This window comes from Phragmites australis, chromosome 9 (genome assembly GCF_958298935.1).
Source record: "Phragmites australis chromosome 9, lpPhrAust1.1, whole genome shotgun sequence".
Taxonomy (NCBI): Eukaryota; Viridiplantae; Streptophyta; class Magnoliopsida; order Poales; family Poaceae; genus Phragmites; species Phragmites australis.
This window is the reverse complement of record NC_084929.1, coordinates 28,774,918-28,794,208: the sequence shown is the minus strand read 5'-3', so window position 1 is coordinate 28,794,208 and position 19,291 is coordinate 28,774,918. Positions and strand designations below refer to the sequence as shown.

Here is a 19,291-nt window from a genome sequence, read left to right as displayed (position 1 = left end):
AGAGCTCCCAAGCATGCTCTGGGATTCCGCGAAGCTCGATATCGACGAGATTCGGCATGATCGTTCCGGTGGACATAGCAAACCTTGACCACCGAGTGAAGTGCAGCCGGGATGACGAAAAGACTGAGATAGGCCGCCCCTCATTGTAGACGAGATCAGCAATAGCTTCATCCGGAAGGATTAGCAAGAAGCCCTCAAATCTAGTGCGACAAAGCTCCAAATTGTTGGCACTCAAACTGAAAAAACTTGCAATCTCGGCCACCAGCTCGTTCTCACGAACAACCCGACAATTGCCAATCACCACAACGAATAAGGCACGGCGGCACAAATCGTCCTCACGGCGCGCAATGCCGACTGAACGGTTGATGATTCGCTGCGGTCTGGCAGCCGGGTCATTGCAAGCGACTACGGTCGCATCCCCGGCACCAGAGGCCTCATTAGGACTCCCGCCGGCCTCGCTGCTGCGATCAACGGACGATGGGGGGGGGGGGGGGTCGAGGCAGAAGGGGCTCGACCAGAATTACACCGTCGGCGGACCCAGCAGTGCGGCCGCCCGCCACGGCGCTCAGTCCCCTCATCCGCAGCTAACACCGCCTTCAGGCGCTCACCCAGATGGGCGGACGAGGCGCACCCCCAACGCCTGGACACCTGCGAGGGCGAAGCAGCCGTCGGGGAGACCAGCTGCCGGGAGCCATACTCCGTCATGGAAAGCCTGCTCCAGACCGGGCGCCTAGCCGCCAGCGAGGAAGGGACGGCTCGGATACGAGGACAAACGTGGGCCCGATGGCCAGGGGCAGAACACCGGAAACACCTAGTCTTCTGACGACACTCCGCCGCCCGATGATCGCTGCCGAAACAGTTGAAACACCTGCCCCGTAAATCCGCAGGGATAGGACGGCCGGATCGCCGCATGGAACGTAGAGACCGACGGCGGCCCCGCTTGCCGAAGACCCTGAGCCACCCCTCTTCAGCCGGCTCGCACTCCAGAACCTCGACACGGGGCTCAACAGAACGCACAGGCGGAAGGGGTGCGGGAGGGCGCCGGGGCAAAACTTGACGTTGCCTCCAAACCCAACTACCAGCACCGGCGGCCCTGAACGACCTCCGGGATAAGACCGGGAGGATGGCCCGAGGACTCGGCGTTGCCGCCGTCGGAGAGACGGCCGGGGAAATCGGTGCAGGACACACCGATTTGGCAGCGAGCAGCACGTCCTTGAAGGACCTCTGAGGCAAGGGAAATACAGGAGATCCAGAGGAAGTTGGCGACGGCAGCACACTAGAATCTCGCCATCACAGTTCCTTGGAGCGCCCGGAAGGATAGAACGGCTGGGCAAGGGGGGGAAGCGGCAGCGACCCACGGGGGGGAGGAGAAACCGCCGACTCGGAGGAGGCGGCCGGTGAGGTGGTCGCCGGGTCCTGGGCGGAGACCGGCGAGTGGTTGGTGTGTGGGCATGGGTCAGCGTGGAGGGGGAGAGGGGGGGGGGGGCGGGAGGCGAGACGTTTGCCATCCGCGTTTGTGCTACTGTCCAGGAACAGCTGCTTGAAGAGGTCATAATTCTGAATCGCCTCCAGAATGTACGATATTGGTGGGTCAGGCTGCTGCAAGGAAGCTCCATGCAGGCAAACAAGGAGAAAGGTCAGACAATTATGTACACAGCCTGTAATAAACAGAAAGAAAGAAATCAGCGAGTCTTCAAGAAAAAGGCACACCACAACTTGTTCAGATCATCGAACAAGGTATTGCCACATTGTGGATTGCTTTGTCCAGGAAGAGGAAGATCAAGCCACGAGTGTGTGTTTTCATCTGTAAGCTTGTCGGTTTCGTTTAGGGCTTTCCCTCTCGCTTGTTTTGTTTGTGCCTGGCAACCCCGTCAGGCATCACAGTGTAATATGTGAATACTTGCTCTCTACTAAATAAATTGTCAGTGCACCAGCCACTTCCGTCGAAAAGAGGTCATAGTTGGTCAGTTCTGCTGCCTTGAACGGGAGCCCTCCCAGTACACTGATCAGATTGTCCTGGTGGACTTCCTTCTCAAGCATCAATTCTGCAATACAGCTACTTGCTCCTTGTGCTCCTTTATCAGTTGAACTGTTTTCGGCCTTGCCAACAAATTCCCTCACCTCATCAATGATGATGGATGCAGTCTGATTGATGTAAGGTTTGGTCATTTCAAAGCCATCATCCCTCTGAGGGAAGGATACAAGCTCAACCATTTTACTGAAACCATATAAAGCAACCAGTGCATATGTCATTTTGGTAACTTTCTCGAGGTCATTCTGAGAACCAGTCGAGATTTTTCCAATCAGAACCAGAAACAAACCGCAATTAGGGATTTTCGATTAATATGATTAGACAGAACTTCCGCTGGTAATATTGCGAAAGGTTTGACAAGATACATGAAATACACGGATAACACAACATGAGGCATTGGCTTAACAGAGGGAATATTGATTTTTGCATGTGCTGACAAATGGTCTGCATTAACTTTATATTACATATCTGAGTTTAGAGCATCTGGACATTGGTGCAAGGCAACCAATTTGACTATAATGTAACGATGCCTGTTCAAGTTAAAGGATGGTCGATATCACAAGGGCAGATGAATAGATGATGAGAAAAACACTATTGTCTTCCAGGTTCTATTCAAATGAATCAAGAGTCTTATATAGTTAGGTGCCTTGATTTATCAAACGAACCAGAATTTGTTGCCAAAATGTAACAACATTGCTCATATTCAGGATGCAATCATAATTTAAGTGGCGAAATATTAACTTAGCAAACATAATTAATTAAGTTAAATATAAATATCGATTCATTCTAGTCAAACCCTATATATTAACTTGAATTTGTTAGAGTTAGAAATTTGGGAGACATATCCATGAATCCTGGCTATTTGACACAAAACATCAGTCAAATGAAGACAAAAAAGAAGCTACGAACCTCCTCTATTTTTTTTCTCGAACACAGGAGAGAAATAGAAGATGAAAGTACAACAACGAACTGCAAAAACTAAAACAAAGGAACACACTGCGAACCTCCTCTGTAGTTCGGCCACTACTCACCATTGATGTAGGGAAAAATAGGAAAGTAGGGAGGAAAAGGAGGGACACATTAAAAAAAGCAAAAGAATCAGCAGGAGACAGCCTTCCTACCACCTTTATTGTTCCTCCCTTTCTCCCTTTGAAGTAAACATGGCCCGTAATTGTTCCTGAAGTTTATGTGTAGAAGAGAGGAGGAGGAAGGAAAGAAGTCTAGGAAAGCTCCCTTTCACCTTCTCTCTCCACCAAACACTTCTTGGTAGGAGAATTGGCAGAAAAGCTTCCCCTTTGCTCCTTTAATTACCCCTGGTGATTACCTAGCTCATAAGAATAGAAGACCGGACAGGGAGAGGGTTGGGGAGGAGACACAGGTATTGCCAAGAAGCTTGTGGGGATCAAGAACATGAGGTGGGTCTTGGCCATCGCCGTTCTTGCTGCTGCAGCAGTGCTCTTCCTTGGGTCTGAGGCACAGGAGGTGCAGCAGGGCCACCAGACAGAGAGGATCTCAGGTGCGGGGTGCTTTCTTCTACTTGTGTCATTTCCTTCTTGTTTTTTATCTTGACTAGATGCTATGGCATATGGCGCGCTTCCTGTAAACTTCTGCAAGGAGTTAAACCTCCACTCAGTAAATTATCCAAGATGTGATGAAACCCAAAAATGAAGAGAATTTTTTGCCCAAAGGGACTACGATGAATTGCCATGTGAAACTAAAGCTCTATATCTGGAGTGCTTAGTGCTTATTATCGAATGGCTTGAAGATGATATTAGTAATGAGAAATGTTTACATTCCTTTTTTTCCTTTGCTTGATTAATGAAAGTGGAAAGATACAATGATAGTAAATGTCACAAAAGAAGCTACACATTAGCCAAAATTTGGCTGAAACACAAAAAATGGAAGAAAATGTTTTTTCTCTGTTGCTAGCCAGGCACATTGTATTGTCCAATTTCAGTCGAGTTAGTTCAGAGCTCCGATTTCAGGAACTAACTCCATTCTGGCTGAAAATCAAACCCATAAGCCCAGAGCTGCCCCACCAAACGATCAACTTAAACGATTGGATCTTCGGCATCAAATGTTACTATCGTTTAACTTGAGTCCTGCCCTGTGATTCAGAATTTGTCTCCTTGAGTGAGGTGAGTTTTGTTGAATCTTACTTGCATGATGGCAATTAGTCTGCAGCTGCACTTCCACTGAGTGTTACTGCACAAATCATAAAGAGTATGTCCATGGTTCCTTAAGTGATATCCTTGTCTGAAAATTGATATGTGAAACTAAAATAATACGGAGAAATTTGGAATACAGTTGATTATCTACTATATGTGTAGAATAGATTTTCTTAAAATGCAACTCACTTCCACGTTCCAACCATGCTCATGTTCTACAGCAGAACGGATTCAAATATTGATTATCAGCCATAAAATATGTAGAAAAGAAGTAGCAAATGTCAGTAGATTACACTATCATGATATGAAAATTCTATCATACGCTTTATGTTTTCTGAAACATCAATTTATCTCACATTAGCATGGCTGCTGTTTATACCCCACCTAACTTAGAAGCCATATGCCGCTCAGAAAGTAGCATGAAAACCATACGTTGGATGGTAATATAAAGGGGCATTTGCAAATACCTACCTGGTTTTTCATTTTTTGTAAGAATGCCACTCGAATGATAGTTTTAATGTTATTTTTGTAATTTTCTAGTGATAAGCTTGCAATAACAAAAGGAGTAGTGATTTCTTTAAAATTGTCCCTAATATAAAGTGGTGCCATTAAACACAGGACGCTAAGTTCAACCATAAATGAAACAAATCTGAAAAGATCTGTAATTCGTCATTTTAGCTCCGAGCACATAGCGAGGAAGCGGTTGATACTTTGGTGTTTTGAGAGTTTTGACACCAGCCTCAATAAAAAAAAACTCTGGCACCAGCATCAATAAAAAAACATAATAGGAGTATTTGGTGGGAAATGTTGCCTCAAAAACACAAAACGACATCAATCTGCAGATCAAAAGCAACCCCTGCATGATCATCATAACTAATCTAGAACCTGGTTTCACGCCTTTCCAATAATCGTCCAATTCGCAGACATATTGCAGAATGCATGACAGTGCCTCTTACAGTAGGATAGCAATTACCGGCATGTCAACACTTGCAGATAGCTCCGAGTTTTCACAGGCAAAATGCCGAACAGATGCAAAACACAAAAAAAGCGCATGCTTTTGAACGGGTAAATCGCATCCATCGCACTACAGAGCTTGGAAATAGAATGTTGGGAGGCGACCTAGAAGGCACTCACGCGCTGGCCCAGCGGAGACCCATTGCATCGTCCGCGCTCAGGCGCGCCGACGAGTGGCACACCGCGGCGGCCCTCCTGCGCCGGCACGGCTGGCCCACGACGGCGCCCACACCCAGCGCATGCGGCTTCAGGGGCAGCGAGACGCATCCCACATCGCCCATGGCAGTGTGGATTAGTTGCACGAAAGGCGAGGGTCCGAGGCTGAGGGCCTAGTTTGATTATTAATCGCGATCCAACTATTTGTATAACCCCCTCGCAATCCTAATTGTTTTCCAGTATAGTCCTTCCATCGCTTGCGGATGCTATCGTCCGGCTCTCTAATCTCTCCCTCGTGCTCCGGCGACGGCGATGGTAGCCCGCTCGCGGCGAATGGGCTCCCGATTATCCTCCGGCCCTCTCCTCCCCCTTCCCCGCCGAATCTCCCCTGCGCGCGTGCCCTCCCACTCCGTCCCTCCCTCTTCCCGCATCTCTCCTGCTATCTGGCATTCTGGCCCCGGCCATGTCCGTCGCTGAGCCGACGCGGCCCCGCCCTCCAGTTTCGAAGCTACCTGTGTGGCTGCACATCTCCCAGAGAATGGCTTGTGTACTTGGTGGCAAGGATCCGTCGCGGTCGGTCACTGACGGCCTCCCCGTCGTTCTCTTCGCCGTGGCCACCTCTTCCAATTACGCGAATGGTGTGGTGCTGTTGCCTTGTCTGAAATGCCCTGTGGCCAACACACTGCAGGTAGTGCCGGTGATGTGCTAGAAGACGATCCTGTTGGGAAGCTCAAGGTTTACGTCTACGATCTCCCCGGCAGATACAACAAGAAGCTGCTGGAGAAGGATCCCAGGTGCCTGGACCACATGTTCGCCGCGGAGATCTTCGTGCACCGGTCCCTGCTGTCCAGCGCCGTCCGAACTCTCGACCCCGAGGAAGCGGACTGGTTCTACGCGCCCGTGTACACGACGTGCGACCTGACGGATTCGGGCCATCCCATGCCCTTCGAGTCTCCGCGGATGATGCGCAGCGCGATCCGGCTGGTCGCCACGAGCTGGCCGTACTGGAACAGGTCGGAGGGGGCCGATCATTTCTTCGTCACGCCACACGACTTTGGCGCTTGCTTCCATTTTCAGGTACGTGCGAAGACATGCAAGCACATAACCCTGCTGCTGCAAATGGTGGTGTTCTGGTCCCGTTGCAGAAGAAACTTGTTGCGGATCGATGGTGGTGTTGCTTAGACGCCATTGCACCTGCATTTGTTTCAGGAAGAGAAAGCGATGGGACGGGGGATCCTTCCATTGCTCCAGCGTGCCACACTGGTCCAGACCTTTGGGCAGAAGAACCATGTCTGCCTCAAGAACGGCTCCATCACCATCCCGCCGTACGCGCCTCCGCGGAAGATGCAGGCTCACCTGATCCATCCAGGCACCCCTCGATCCATCTTCGTGTACTTCCGCGGCCTGTTCCACGACACCAGCAATGATCCCGAGGGCGGTTACTACGCGAGGTAAGTGCATCGATCGCCCGCAACACCAATCCCTGATGATCGTGCATGCGTGTCCTGCTCCTGTGTTTGCAGAGGTGCCCGCGCGTCCGTCTGGGAGAACTTCAAGAGCAACCCGCTCTTCGACATCTCCACCGATCACCCGGCGACGTACTACCAGGACATGCAGCGGGCGGTGTTCTGCCTGTGCCCGATGGGCTGGGCTCCGTGGAGCCCCAGGCTGGTGGAAGCCGTGGTGTTCGGCTGCATCCCCGTGGTCATCGCGGACGACATCGTCCTGCCCTTCGCGGACGCCATCCCGTGGGAGGAGATCGGCGTGTTCGTTGCCGAGGAGGACGTCCCGAGGTTGGACACCATCCTGACGTCCATCCCGGCGGAGGTGGTGCTGAGGAAGCAGCGGCTCCTCGCGAGCCCGGCGATGAAGCGGGCCGTGCTCTTCCCGCAGCCTGCGCAGCCGGGAGACGCGTTCCACCAGATACTGAACGGCCTCGCGCGCAAGCTCCCGCACGACGGCGATGTCTTCTTGGAGCCCGGGCGGACGGTCCTCAGCTGGACGGCTGGCCCGCCGGGCGACCTCAAGCCTTGGTAGCCTTTACATCACCATGGCCGCGTAATGCTGAACATAAGCCAAATGTAATTTTTGTATCTTCTTTCTCCATAGCTGATAGATGTGATCTCGTTTCTCCCTTTACTATAGATGACGGGATAAAAAATACAAATATCAGTCAAAAAAATTACAAGATTTTCTCCTGATGAATGAAGGATGTCAGATGGGGCAAGCTCTCTTTTCTGCGCCATCTCGTCAACCAAAAAAATAAGGATACAAAATTCAGAACGTTTGGAGCTGGTGCCATGACGAGCTCAAGGCATGAACCTCGACCAGCTCATTATATTTGATCAACAGGGTCGCCACCTGTGGAAATCCAAATGCATTTCCACATTGGCACAATTAGACGAGGGCGCTAATTTATACATGTTTCTTATGCTGCAACAACGAACAAGAATCTATCAAATGAGCTTGCAATGTACAACTCTAACTTAGCGGAAAGCTACGTGGGTACAACCTCGCCAATTGGGGGAGAGGCGTCATCATCAGGCAACTCGGCATTCTTTGCTGGTGCTTGGTTCTTATCGTCTTCATCCTGGAACCCCTGCTTAAAGAGGTCGTAGTTGGTTGGCTCTGCTGCCTTGAATGGGCGTTCTCCTAGTACCCTAGTCAGATCGTCCTGGTGGAGGACTTCCTTCTCAAGCAGCAATTCTGCAATTTGGGCTACTTGCTCCTTGTGCTCCGTTATCAGTTCAACTGTTTTCTTATAGGCCTTGTCAACCCATTCCCTGACCTCATCATCGATGATGGATGCTGTCTGGTTGCTGTAGGGTTTGGTCATTTCAAAGCCATCATCCCTCTGAGGGAAGGATAGAAGTCCAACCTTGTCACTAAAACCATATACGGCAACCTGTGCATATGTCATTTTGGTAACTTTCTCCAGGTCATTCTGAGCACCAGTTGAGATTTTTCCAATCAAAACCTGAAAGAAATCACAATTAGAGCCTTTCAATTAATATATGCTTAACTTTCTGTGGTAATATCGTCAAAGATTTGACAGAGATCAGTGAAATCAATGGATAACACAACATAAGGCATTATTGGCAGAGCACAGAGAATTGATTATTTTTACATGTTCTAACATGTTTTGCAGTAACTTCATATTATAGATAGAAGAAGCATTCGGAATTGGTGCAAGGTAACCAATTTGAATAAACATAATGACGCCTGTGAAAGTTAAAGGATTGTGGATATTACACGAGCAGAGCAGATGATGGGAAAATACTATTGTCCTTCTGGTTCACTTCAAATGCAATCAAGAGTCTTATATGGTGTAGTATCTTGATTTACCAAATGAACCAGAATTTTCTAACAAAATGTGACAACATTGATCACATTCACAATGCCGTCATAATTTAAGCAGTGAAATGTCAACCTAGCAGACTATATTAATGTCCTTGTAACATGTAGCAAGTTGAAAAAACCATTGATTCATCTTATTCAAACCCTACATTGGCTTGAATTGATTAGCATCTAAAACGTAGAAATTTGGGAGAAATATCCATGAATCCTGGCTATTTAAACATAAAGCATCAGCCAAAAGAAGACATAAAAAAAGTGTATACCTCCTCTGCAGCTCGGCCACCTAATGTCATGCATGTCATATCAAAGAGCTGTTCTTTTGTCATCAAAAGATTTTCATTTGGGACATACTGTGCAAATCCTAAAGCAGCTGTTCCACGAGGAACAATTGTAACTTTTAGAAGAGGCTCTGCATGCTCCAAGAACCATCCAGCAACAGCATGTCCAGATTCATGGTAAGCAACAGTACGGCGTTCCAGTTTGCTAATGACCTGCAAAAGGATTCACATGCTCAGAGGCCAGAATAAGAAAAAAAAATACACTACATTTAAAGAAAAATTACATTGCATATAAAAGAAGGCTGCCAAGTTAATTGGGATTCAAATCATACTACTGGAATTAGATATTGAAACAGATCAAACACGAATCAGTTTCGTAGTTTTGCATCTACCAGTTCGCAGGAGTAGATGATTATAAAACTGGCAGTCACATTACCTTATTTTTCTTCTCCAGACCACCAATAATCCTATCGATGGCAGATTCAAAATGCTGCATTGTAATCTGAGTTTGCTCATTTCTTGCAGCGATTAAAGCAGCTTCATTACAAACATTGGCAATGTCAGCTCCAGCAAACCCAGGTGTCAAAGCAGCTAGCCTTTGCGAATAAAATGATGGTTCATTGTCCAGCTTAAGCTTCTTAAGATAAATGCGGAATATTTGATCACGACCCTTTATATCTGGCTTGTCAATTGTTATCTGGCGATCAAATCTTCCTGGCCTTAGCAATGCCTTATCCAGGATGTCAGGTCTATTTGTCCCAGCAAGAACAACAACACCAGCAGTTGTACCGAATCCATCCATCTCTACAAGCAGCTGGTTCAAAGTACTCTCACGTTCATCATTTGAGCCTGAAAGGCCTCCACGTCCTCTCGCACGACCAATTGCATCAATCTCATCAATAAACACAATACTAGGTGCACACTGCCGAGCTTCTTGGAATAAGTTCCGTACCCTGGATGGTCCAACCCCAACAAACATTTCCATGAAATCTGAACCAGAAATAGACAAAAAGGGCACACCAGACTCTCCTGCTGTAGCTTTGGCAAGCAGAGTCTTTCCTGTTCCAGGAGGACCTACAAGTAGAGCACCTTTGGGTATTTTAGCTCCCAACTCTTCATACTTCTTGGGATTTTTAAGGAAATGCACAAACTCCATTATTTCTTGTTTAGCTTCATCACAACCAGCTACATCCTTAAAAAACACCTGGACCAGAAGAAAAGCAGGTGTTATTGAAAAGGCACATCCAAGAATTTCATGTAGCTTGCATTGCTTCTTAAAAAAGGTAATTCAAGCTACTGCAAGACTAACAATTAGAGTTATGAGAGCTCACGAATTTTCCTGTTCGTGGGCCCAATTTTATTATTGTCGCCTTCGAAATAGCACCAAGCAAAAGCGTAAAAGTGTGACACAAGAGAAGAAGAAACTGACCTTATTTTTGGTATTTTTGTCCATCTTTGTCACTGTAGCTTTCCCAATGTTGAAAATACCACCTCTTCCCTTCCCAGGACCACCTCCAATATTGAAACCACTCTGCATCCTTTTCCCCATCACATATATCAATCCAACAAGAAACAATGTTGGGGCAAATCTCATCAGTTCTTGGAACCAATTTACTTCAGCAACATAAGTTACGGGGACATAATCATGTGGATCTATTCCCAAAGCTTCCTGGGCTTCCTCTATTTTTTCTTCAAAGGAATCAACACTACCAATATTGAAGTAATACTTGTATCTGCTGGGAGCAGGCCTGCCTGGAACATCACTGGTGGAAATATGGGTATCGCTGTTTTGGCCTTGGCTGTTTGGCTGTGGTGAACTCCTTACGTAGACCTTTGCCACTGATTTATTTGAAACAACAACACGATCAACTAAACCAGGCTCTAATAACTTATTCTTGAATTCTTGGAAGCTTATCTGCAGATGTTTGAAACACAGGATCTTGTAATGGACCATTAAACTATAGAGTATGTGCTATCCATACAATAAATAGGCAACAGATACACTAATCATGAAATCATATTGTCTGAAGAAGAAAAAATCAGTAACTCAAAACCAAATAGTTCCAAAGATTGCATTCACATTCAAAGGCAACAAATGAATATTACAAGTACAGCACACATGGTAACGAACTACTCCCTCCAGTCACAAATACTTGACATTTTGGATAAGATTCGGTAAAACTTTTGAAAATTTGATTTTTGACCATCAATAACTTTTAAAATATTTAGTTTGGAAACGTGAAAATCATATGTGTAGATTTGTCTTGAAGAATGCTTTCATAATATCGTAAAATTTTAGATTTTATAAATATATTTTAGTAGAAGATAGTGGTCAAAGTTACACATTGGAGATTGTCATGTCCAAAATGTCAAGTATTTTTTTACTAGAGGGAGTAACAGTTTTCCCGCACAGGATAGTAAGACAGATATGCCAGCACAAATAAAATAGTAAAAAACTTCTCGTTGGGCCAAGAAATTGCACAAGGCTATTATGCAAACTTAAGCTTTGCACATTGATCACGATGTGCCATCTGTTGTCTTGTGTAGGCATCAGGTCAAACCATCTACGGAGAAAGTGCAGGTGTTTCTGCTACGATTTCTCAGGCCCATGATAAAAACTCATGGTTAGAGGTATGGTCCTACTGTTTGGTACTGATTGTATCTACTATGAAATTATAGCTAACTAATGTTACGAATTCAACAGGTGACAGTGTAGCCTTTTAAATTCAACTTTTTCTGATGTTTTCATGACAGGCCGATGATGCATTACCGATTAATTTGTATAAACTATAAATAACAGAGCAAAGGAAGAAAATAAAAATAACTTGCAGAACTATTTGCACTAGAGCTAGCAAAGTAGTGAACAACTAAAATCACCTCCTTTTGGTCTGTTGTGCTGGAAGACATGGATGAGAGCATCAGGCCAAGAATCAATAGAGGTGCAAGGAAATTCTGCAGTTGTTTCATTGCATTCTCCTGAAAGTTCCATTGATCATCTGTATTGGAATCCTCTACACACCACAAAATCACAACATCAGAAATGAAGGGGTTAGCACCAGGGACGAAGCTATAACTTAAATGATGGTGGTGCCAAATACACAATCCAAAATAACATTTGTCATAGAGCTCGATTTACCTTGGTGCACATATTGTCAAAATAAGACAATTACTACTTAAAATCTGATTTACCCTGGTGCATGTGCACCTCCGAAACACCGATACTTCAAGAAGACACCGATTCATATGGAGTGGAAACAGTTTTACATGTTGTGAAGATGACCAAGCAAATTAGTGTTGATACTGCATAATTTGAACTACCTTTTGTCATCTCATATGCAAATTACTGATGAGTTAAATCTAGACATATGCTCTGGTTTGATAGGATATGTTGGCAATAGTAGCCTCTGAGTGATTCATATAATATAAGCATGCCATGCAAACTTATTACCTTTTAAAAAAAAAAAAAAGTAAAACGTATCCACGTATTGTGTTTCCTCGGAAAATGATGTATCCTCGTATCTGTATCGGTCTAATACCGATACTATCTGTATCGATGCTACCTAGATGTACACCACCCGCTCTACCTAGCTTCACCCCTAGCACTCTCACGTTATAAAGCTACAAATTTGAGTGTAGTGTGCAACTGTGGATAATTCCTTATCCGGTTCTGCTGTACAAGCTGTGTAAGGGAGGAAAATCCATAAATGGCAATGCAAGTTGTTCATCTTGTTGGTCAAATACGTCCATCAAGTCCATTTGCTGCAAGTGTATTGAAAGCTGCGATATTTCCAACCTATCGTCCTACATCCATAATATGGCCACCGTCCTCAACACAAACAAGAGAAGCGCAAGGGAAACACAGCAGCTTACGCTTTGATTCGGACTTGTTGTTCCCATCTCCTTTCGGCGCCTCCTTCTTACCCTTCGGATAATAGTTCTCGTAATCTAAAACCAAAAAAAGGACAAACCTTCAGCACCAGAGTCACCAACCCAACCAAAACTGAAAAACCGCACCAAAACAAAGAAAAGAAGATCATATACTCTTCTTGGACCCGTCGGAGAAGAGCCGCCGGAACTGCGGGCTCGCGAGGAGATATCTCCAATCCACAGACTTGCCCGCGGCGGGCCTCCCCAGCGCCGCCGATGCCGCCGTCAGGTACCCGCGTACAAATCCAATCCTTCCGCTCTCCCCGCCGAGGACGGGAGGCGGTAGAGGCGGCGCGGGCAGCGGCCGGAGCCCCTCGAGCTGGAAACCCTAAAAGGAACACTGAAAGGTCAGACCTCCGCCCCCACCGGGACGCGGCGGATGCGTGTGAGAAGATAGGGGCGGGGAGGGGAGAGACTTGCCTGGCGCGGGCGGGAGGAGCGCGCGGACCGGCCGAGAGCGCGGGCGAGGGAGGCGATCGTCATGTCGGCGGCGGCGGCGGCGCCGTGCGCATGGGAGGGAACGAGGGGCCGGGCCGGGCCGTCTGGATCGCAGGGTCGAGCCGAGAGCGAGATGCGTTGAGACGTTGCGTGTCCTGATGTGGTGAGGAACCGCCGCCGCGGCGAGGGGAGGAAGCGGGGCAAATAGCCGAGACGCGGCGCGCCCGTGGTTTGGGGTGCGGGCGAGCGGACGGCGGTCACGGGATTGGGCGATTTTTCGGATGGTGTTGCGTGGCAGGGCGGAAAGGGAAGCAAATTTTACACAACTCAGTTCTATAAAAACTTTTTTTTATGATAATATATATATATATTTTTAATTTAGTTATTAGATCACGTGATAGATGATATAGTTAAGATCGTATGAGAATTTTTCTGGACAAAATCCTATAAAATTTGTTTTTATAAATGTCTGCGTGAACGATGAGTTCACATTAACAGAAACTGTGATGGAATCACTCTAGCTACTAGATTTATCATGATCTGTTTGGAGGGAGATGAATCCTAGGCCGTGTTTTGATCCAGAAACACACCAAAACATTTCATATTTTTTGCTTGGACCGTGAAATAGGCCAAAGGACTTAGGTCTCGTTTGGTCAACAAAAACGGTTTCGATTCTCATGAGAATCGCTCACGTTACTTTCAAACGGACTGATACGCAACGATTTGATTCGGAAACACACCAAAATGTTTCGTGTTTTTGCTTGGGGTCAGGAAACAGGTGAAAGGGCGTTTCACCGGCGGAATGGCCGACTCATTCCTGACTCCCTGTCAAATTGATTTCTATTTACACACCTTGCCATGGGTTCGTGTTGCAGTACTAATTTGCGTGCTAGATCTATCCATTGCAGTACTGCTTGTATTTGCTCCTCTCTGCACGCCACCACTACCCTGCTCGTCCCCGCGCCATCGTAAGCCATCTCTTAAATGCATTTTTATAAAAATAACACACACGTATATACACCACCACACATACACAGTATTAAATTCATGTATATGTGACCTGCACGCCTAGTGTGATTAGAATGGCTGAGATAAAAATAATACTGCCAAACAGATATCAAATTTTGGTTCCCTCGTCCCACACTTCTGAAGACCATAAAGAAAATTAACACAACTATATATGCTCCCATAAAACTAAATTTCAAAAATCATGAAATAACGAAGTGGTGGCATTAAAAAATGCAAACCTTGTGCGTCTGAACCTTACCAATGTTCGGCTGATGAGTGGTGTACTAGCCACTTTGTACTTGTGTTTCTCCCTACCCACCAGCCTCGTCGATGATGGATGTCTGGTGCCTAGGACTTGGTTGTAATAGCCATGCTCTGTTCGACTGTTCCTTGACCTCTCAATGAAAATTAACAAAGGTGATCCAACTAGTACTACAACAGTGCAGTACCGACGTCATGCCAGTGATCAGATCGTGTGCTTTTCTTGCCGCCAGAGGTCCAGGAGCACTGCGAGTCTGCAGCATCTGCTGTTGTGCGACTGTTGTCAGGTTACCAGAACGCCCTCTGCCTCTGGTCCCAGTATAACATGCTACAGAGATCCTAGGGCCAATGCTAGAAACAGCTCCAATCCAGGAGGCAGCCATGGGGACGGTTTTGGGTTGGAAGCGATCGGCCGTTGCAGAAAGCCGGCCGGCCAGTTGGCCGCTAGCCTTGCCCGTCACATGACAACAATGTTGCATATGCATGGTTTTCCAATTCAACTACGTTCCAAACGTTTCCGTAATGGGAACACTATTATTAGTTCAGGATAGAGATGCTAATTTCTTTCCATCTGGATTGTAGCTGCCATGGTCTGAGTCTCTGAGATGTGGCCCTGGTTTCTTGGTTTGTAACTGTGTGACGCAGCCCAAAACAAAATATGCAGAGATCAGGCTCACAAACTGCTGGATGTACTAACGTAACATCTCGAACACGCGCTCATGATTATTCTCTCTTTGCTTTCTAAAACTTTGATTGTGCTCACAAATGAAGTGTAACTATCTATGCTCGGCCGGCCGGCCGGTCGCGGGTAGTTCTCTCCGCGTTCTTCTTCTGAATGATGGCAGCCAATTCGCTCAAGCGATCATATCGCATTATCGCATATCAGCCTTCCATGAGCAGCAGCAGGAGGAAGAGGATATGATCTGCTGATGGCAACGTAACACTGACCAAATTTGTAGTTTAGCGGTGTAATGACTAGGCTTCCGGCTTTCGGCCGTAAGCTTGGGCCTGACGCCTGAGCGAGAGGTAGTTACCTCGATCGCCCGGCAGATCAGATCCTATACATGAATAGGCACGAGAAGTGCAGCGCAAGCGCCCAACAGCTCGCTCCACGACTCCAAACGCCATCCGGAACCACGAGGCCGATCGACGGGAGGCCGGCTAGCCTGACGATGATGCTTCGTCTTGAAGCCAGATCAGATGCATGCAAAAGCGGTCGACGGCCGACCAGCCGGCAGTTTGCACCGCAACTAACCAGGGCTGTAATGTTTGTCACATCGAAACTGACGTTGAATCTTCCTGATGGACCTGCTAATCCCCGTGCAAGCAATTCGGTCACCGTTTCATTGTTTCCTTGTTTGGATTGGAAGCGTGGCTAGGTTTTATTTCAAGATTGAAACTCTCTTTGAATTGAAAGCCTCTGAATCCTTTTTTACCCTTTTGATCCTTTTGTTATGTGGGAAGTGTTAGCTCGGTTTTAGTGTGACAACATTTTGAAAAAAAAAGAGAGGTAAAGTTTTAACCTTTTTTTTTTTTGAGAGAGAGAAGTTTTTAATGTGACACTGTGATAGAACCAAAGCACACGGAGGACCAATTTCCTACTGTTTCCTTATCATATTTTTTTTGTTCGAAACCTTGTGAATTTAGGTCAAATTGAAATTGACGACAAGAACCGATGTTTTGCATGTGAGTTTTTGACATCATAGAAATGCTGAAAAAAAGGAAGAATTGCTGCACCTGTGGATTAAATTTGTCACCAAACATCCCTTGTTAGATAGGAGTACTTTTGGGAATATTTGTATGCATGCAAATAAAGGTTATCTCACCTTAAAGCGATAGATATAGTGTTTATTCAGATGTGTATGTACTAATTGTAGGTCCCCGAACCTCCATGGCCTCCCTTGGCTACCAAGACAGACATAATGAGACACCTTTAACAAGGTCCCGGCAGCCAAAAAAGATTTATCAGATCACAAGGTGGCATGCATATCCAATCAGGCAAAAGCATGAAGCTCCACTGCAACAACTCATCCGCGCCAATTAAGCAACACGCAACACCACACACAAAAGCTTTCTTTTTTTCCTCCTTTTTCTTTTGTTCTAACACTGATTTTAATTGTGCTGCGACAGCCAAATGAAAAAATATATAATGGAAGAAAAGTAGTGCAAAAAACAGACATGGATTTGGCCCTTGGGGCCACAGTTAACTTCAGAAGTTCACAAAGAAAACTGCATGAAGATTGCAGATTGGTATGGTACAACTAAGGTTTACAAATTCGTTTTACCAACGAAAATTGTCCGCAGTTACCGGAAAATCACGGTAACCGTGATAACCAGGCAAAATTCGGTGAGAATTCACTTAAAATTCACTCGATCAAATTTGAAATTCGGTGAGAATTTAGACCAAATTGACCGAACGGTAACCTGCCGGTTTGCACCGGTTACCGACCGTATTTAGCGATTTATCGACCGAATTTTCCGTATTTTCCGCATTGTCGGTAACCGGTCGGTTTGCACCGGTTACCAACAGCATTTATCGATTTATCGAGCAGTTTTCTTGAATTTCAGTGAAATTAAAAAAAACCAAAAAATGGCTCAACATTATAAAATCAATAACTAATTCATCTAAGCTTCAAACAAGTAAAAAAAATTTATTGGTTTCCTTGTAATACATGATAAAAGTATTTATACTCATAAAAAAGTTGAATATTTTCTATAAGAAAATGTATTTGCTAAACCAAGTTAAATGCATAGTTTACTCTTTGCTAATTCAAAAATCATGAAACCAATTTTGTTAGTCTTCTTACATGATCCTATATCTTTTAAAAATACATGAACTTATGGAATAGTTATTGTAACATGTATGATTGTGTAAATGTATTGCAACTAGATTAATTCATAACTAACCCATCATACCTCCAAAATTAGTGAATCCACTTTTATTAGTTTACTTATACTATGCTTTATATAGGAAAAATAATGGTAGACAAGAAAAAGTTAATTACATTGCTATTTCTTAATATATTCACTTTATGCTTTTGAACTTTGTAAAAATTATGAAGAAATTAATAAAACTCTAAGTGAAGTGAAACCAATTTTAAAAATCCTCTTAAGAAATGTCTTATACAAGAAAAATATGTGTTTGCATGTTAAGCCTTTTCTTAATATGAGTTAATAAATGAGCTGCACGCTTCAAGATTTTTCTTTTTCTTTTCGAACTTCCTCCCTGTAGAATGTGATGCAAACGGCATTATTTTTGAAAAAAAATTCACATAAGTTCTTAGAATTATCTCTAGTTTTTTAGGATTTTTGAATTTTTTGAATTCAAATTCGGTAACCGATCGGTTTATATTATCGGAGCGGAGCGGTAAGGTTACCACGAATTTCGAGCGGTAACTGACGAATTTGTTAACCCTAGATGCAACAGGACCGAAAGGAAACTAACAATTGATCTAAAGAAAGAAAAAGACACTGAAGGTCCAGTAAAGCTTTCACATGTCTCAGTTAAAAGTGATACTCGCATTATCGGTTGGGGCACAGCACAATTATGGGATTATCATGTAAGTTTTCAATAATTAAGGGCATGCAACAGGGTAATTGTTTGTCCATATTCAAACGACAGGGGAAAATGCTGCATGCACATTGACCCACCTGGTCGTCGATCACCTTTGCATGCAGTGCAGTTAATGAGAGGACGATTGCCTTGCGCCAACAGTGTGTTCATGCAGTTATTCAGGTACTCCACATGTCATGTCTTCATCGATTTACCGATTAGCATACTCCCTCCTATTAAAAATACTTAGCGTTTTAGACATTACATTATCATCAATGTGTACATTTGACTACTCCTTTTCTATTATAATATATTTATAAATATACTCCCTCGGATAAAAAATACATGTCATTGTTGACTTTTTACGGTTTTTCATGTGTAATTTTGACCACTATTTTCTATTAGAATATAGTTACATATCTAATAAAAAAAGTATAATATTATGAAAGGATTTTTCAAGACGAATCTATACTTATGATTTTTATGTTTTCAAATTAAATATTTTTTAAAATTATTGATGATCAAAGTTTCAAAAGTTCGTTCGATCTTAATCAAAGCGTGAAGTATTTGTGACAGGAGGGAATAATAAATTATGAGATTATGAAATTATTTTTGAAGACAAATCTATACGAATAATTTTTATGTTTTCATTATTAGTAGTCAAAGTTTTGCAAGTTTAACTAGATCTTATTTAAAATATCAAGTATTTATAATTGGAGAAAACATCATGTAGTAATATCCAACCAGTTCAGCATTTCTCATTGTTTTACCTATAAGGAGCTTAACTGAAACTCTACGTACTTTTAAGTCAAAACGAAATTGATATTTCCATGACATGCCTGCATTTTGGCGAGAGATAGCTATCATAGTACAGTAAACACACGCATTTCTGATATTTCTAATTGGATTGAATCTAATCGCAACTTGCATCGATCGATGGATGCAACCACTCCTAGGAATAGGATCGAGCAGAAAAGCAGCGAGCAAGGAGAGGCCCGATGGCAAATTTTCTATGTACGTCTACCAACCCCAGCCAACCACTATCACCCTGTGACCTCCTACCATGCACGACACCGGGCGGTGGGAGCATGCGCGCGTC

General features: G+C 44.7%; 2 protein-coding genes across 2 annotated transcripts; one reads left to right on the top strand and one right to left on the bottom strand.

Moving 5' to 3' along the window:
* Positions 1–3,190: 3,190 nt before the first annotated feature.
* On the top strand, positions 3,191–7,551 carry LOC133929016 (probable glucuronosyltransferase Os01g0926700). The gene is made up of 4 exons (XM_062375594.1): positions 3,191–3,548; positions 6,059–6,447; positions 6,580–6,821; positions 6,894–7,551. The coding sequence occupies exons 1-4, from the start codon at positions 3,443–3,445 to the stop codon at positions 7,405–7,407; spliced, it is 1,251 nt and encodes a 416-aa protein (XP_062231578.1). The 5' UTR covers positions 3,191–3,442; the 3' UTR covers positions 7,408–7,551.
* Positions 7,552–7,627: 76 nt separating this feature from the next.
* Positions 7,628–13,617, bottom strand: LOC133929015 (ATP-dependent zinc metalloprotease FTSH 8, mitochondrial-like). Its single transcript, XM_062375593.1, has 8 exons — positions 13,353–13,617; positions 13,047–13,260; positions 12,876–12,950; positions 11,883–12,016; positions 10,435–10,920; positions 9,442–10,209; positions 8,991–9,218; positions 7,628–8,347 (listed from the first exon to the last, which is right to left on the bottom strand). Exons 1-8 carry the CDS (start codon positions 13,413–13,415, stop codon positions 7,868–7,870), a joined length of 2,448 nt encoding a protein of 815 aa, XP_062231577.1. The 5' UTR covers positions 13,416–13,617; the 3' UTR covers positions 7,628–7,867.
* Between the last annotated feature and the right edge of the window lie 5,674 nt (positions 13,618–19,291).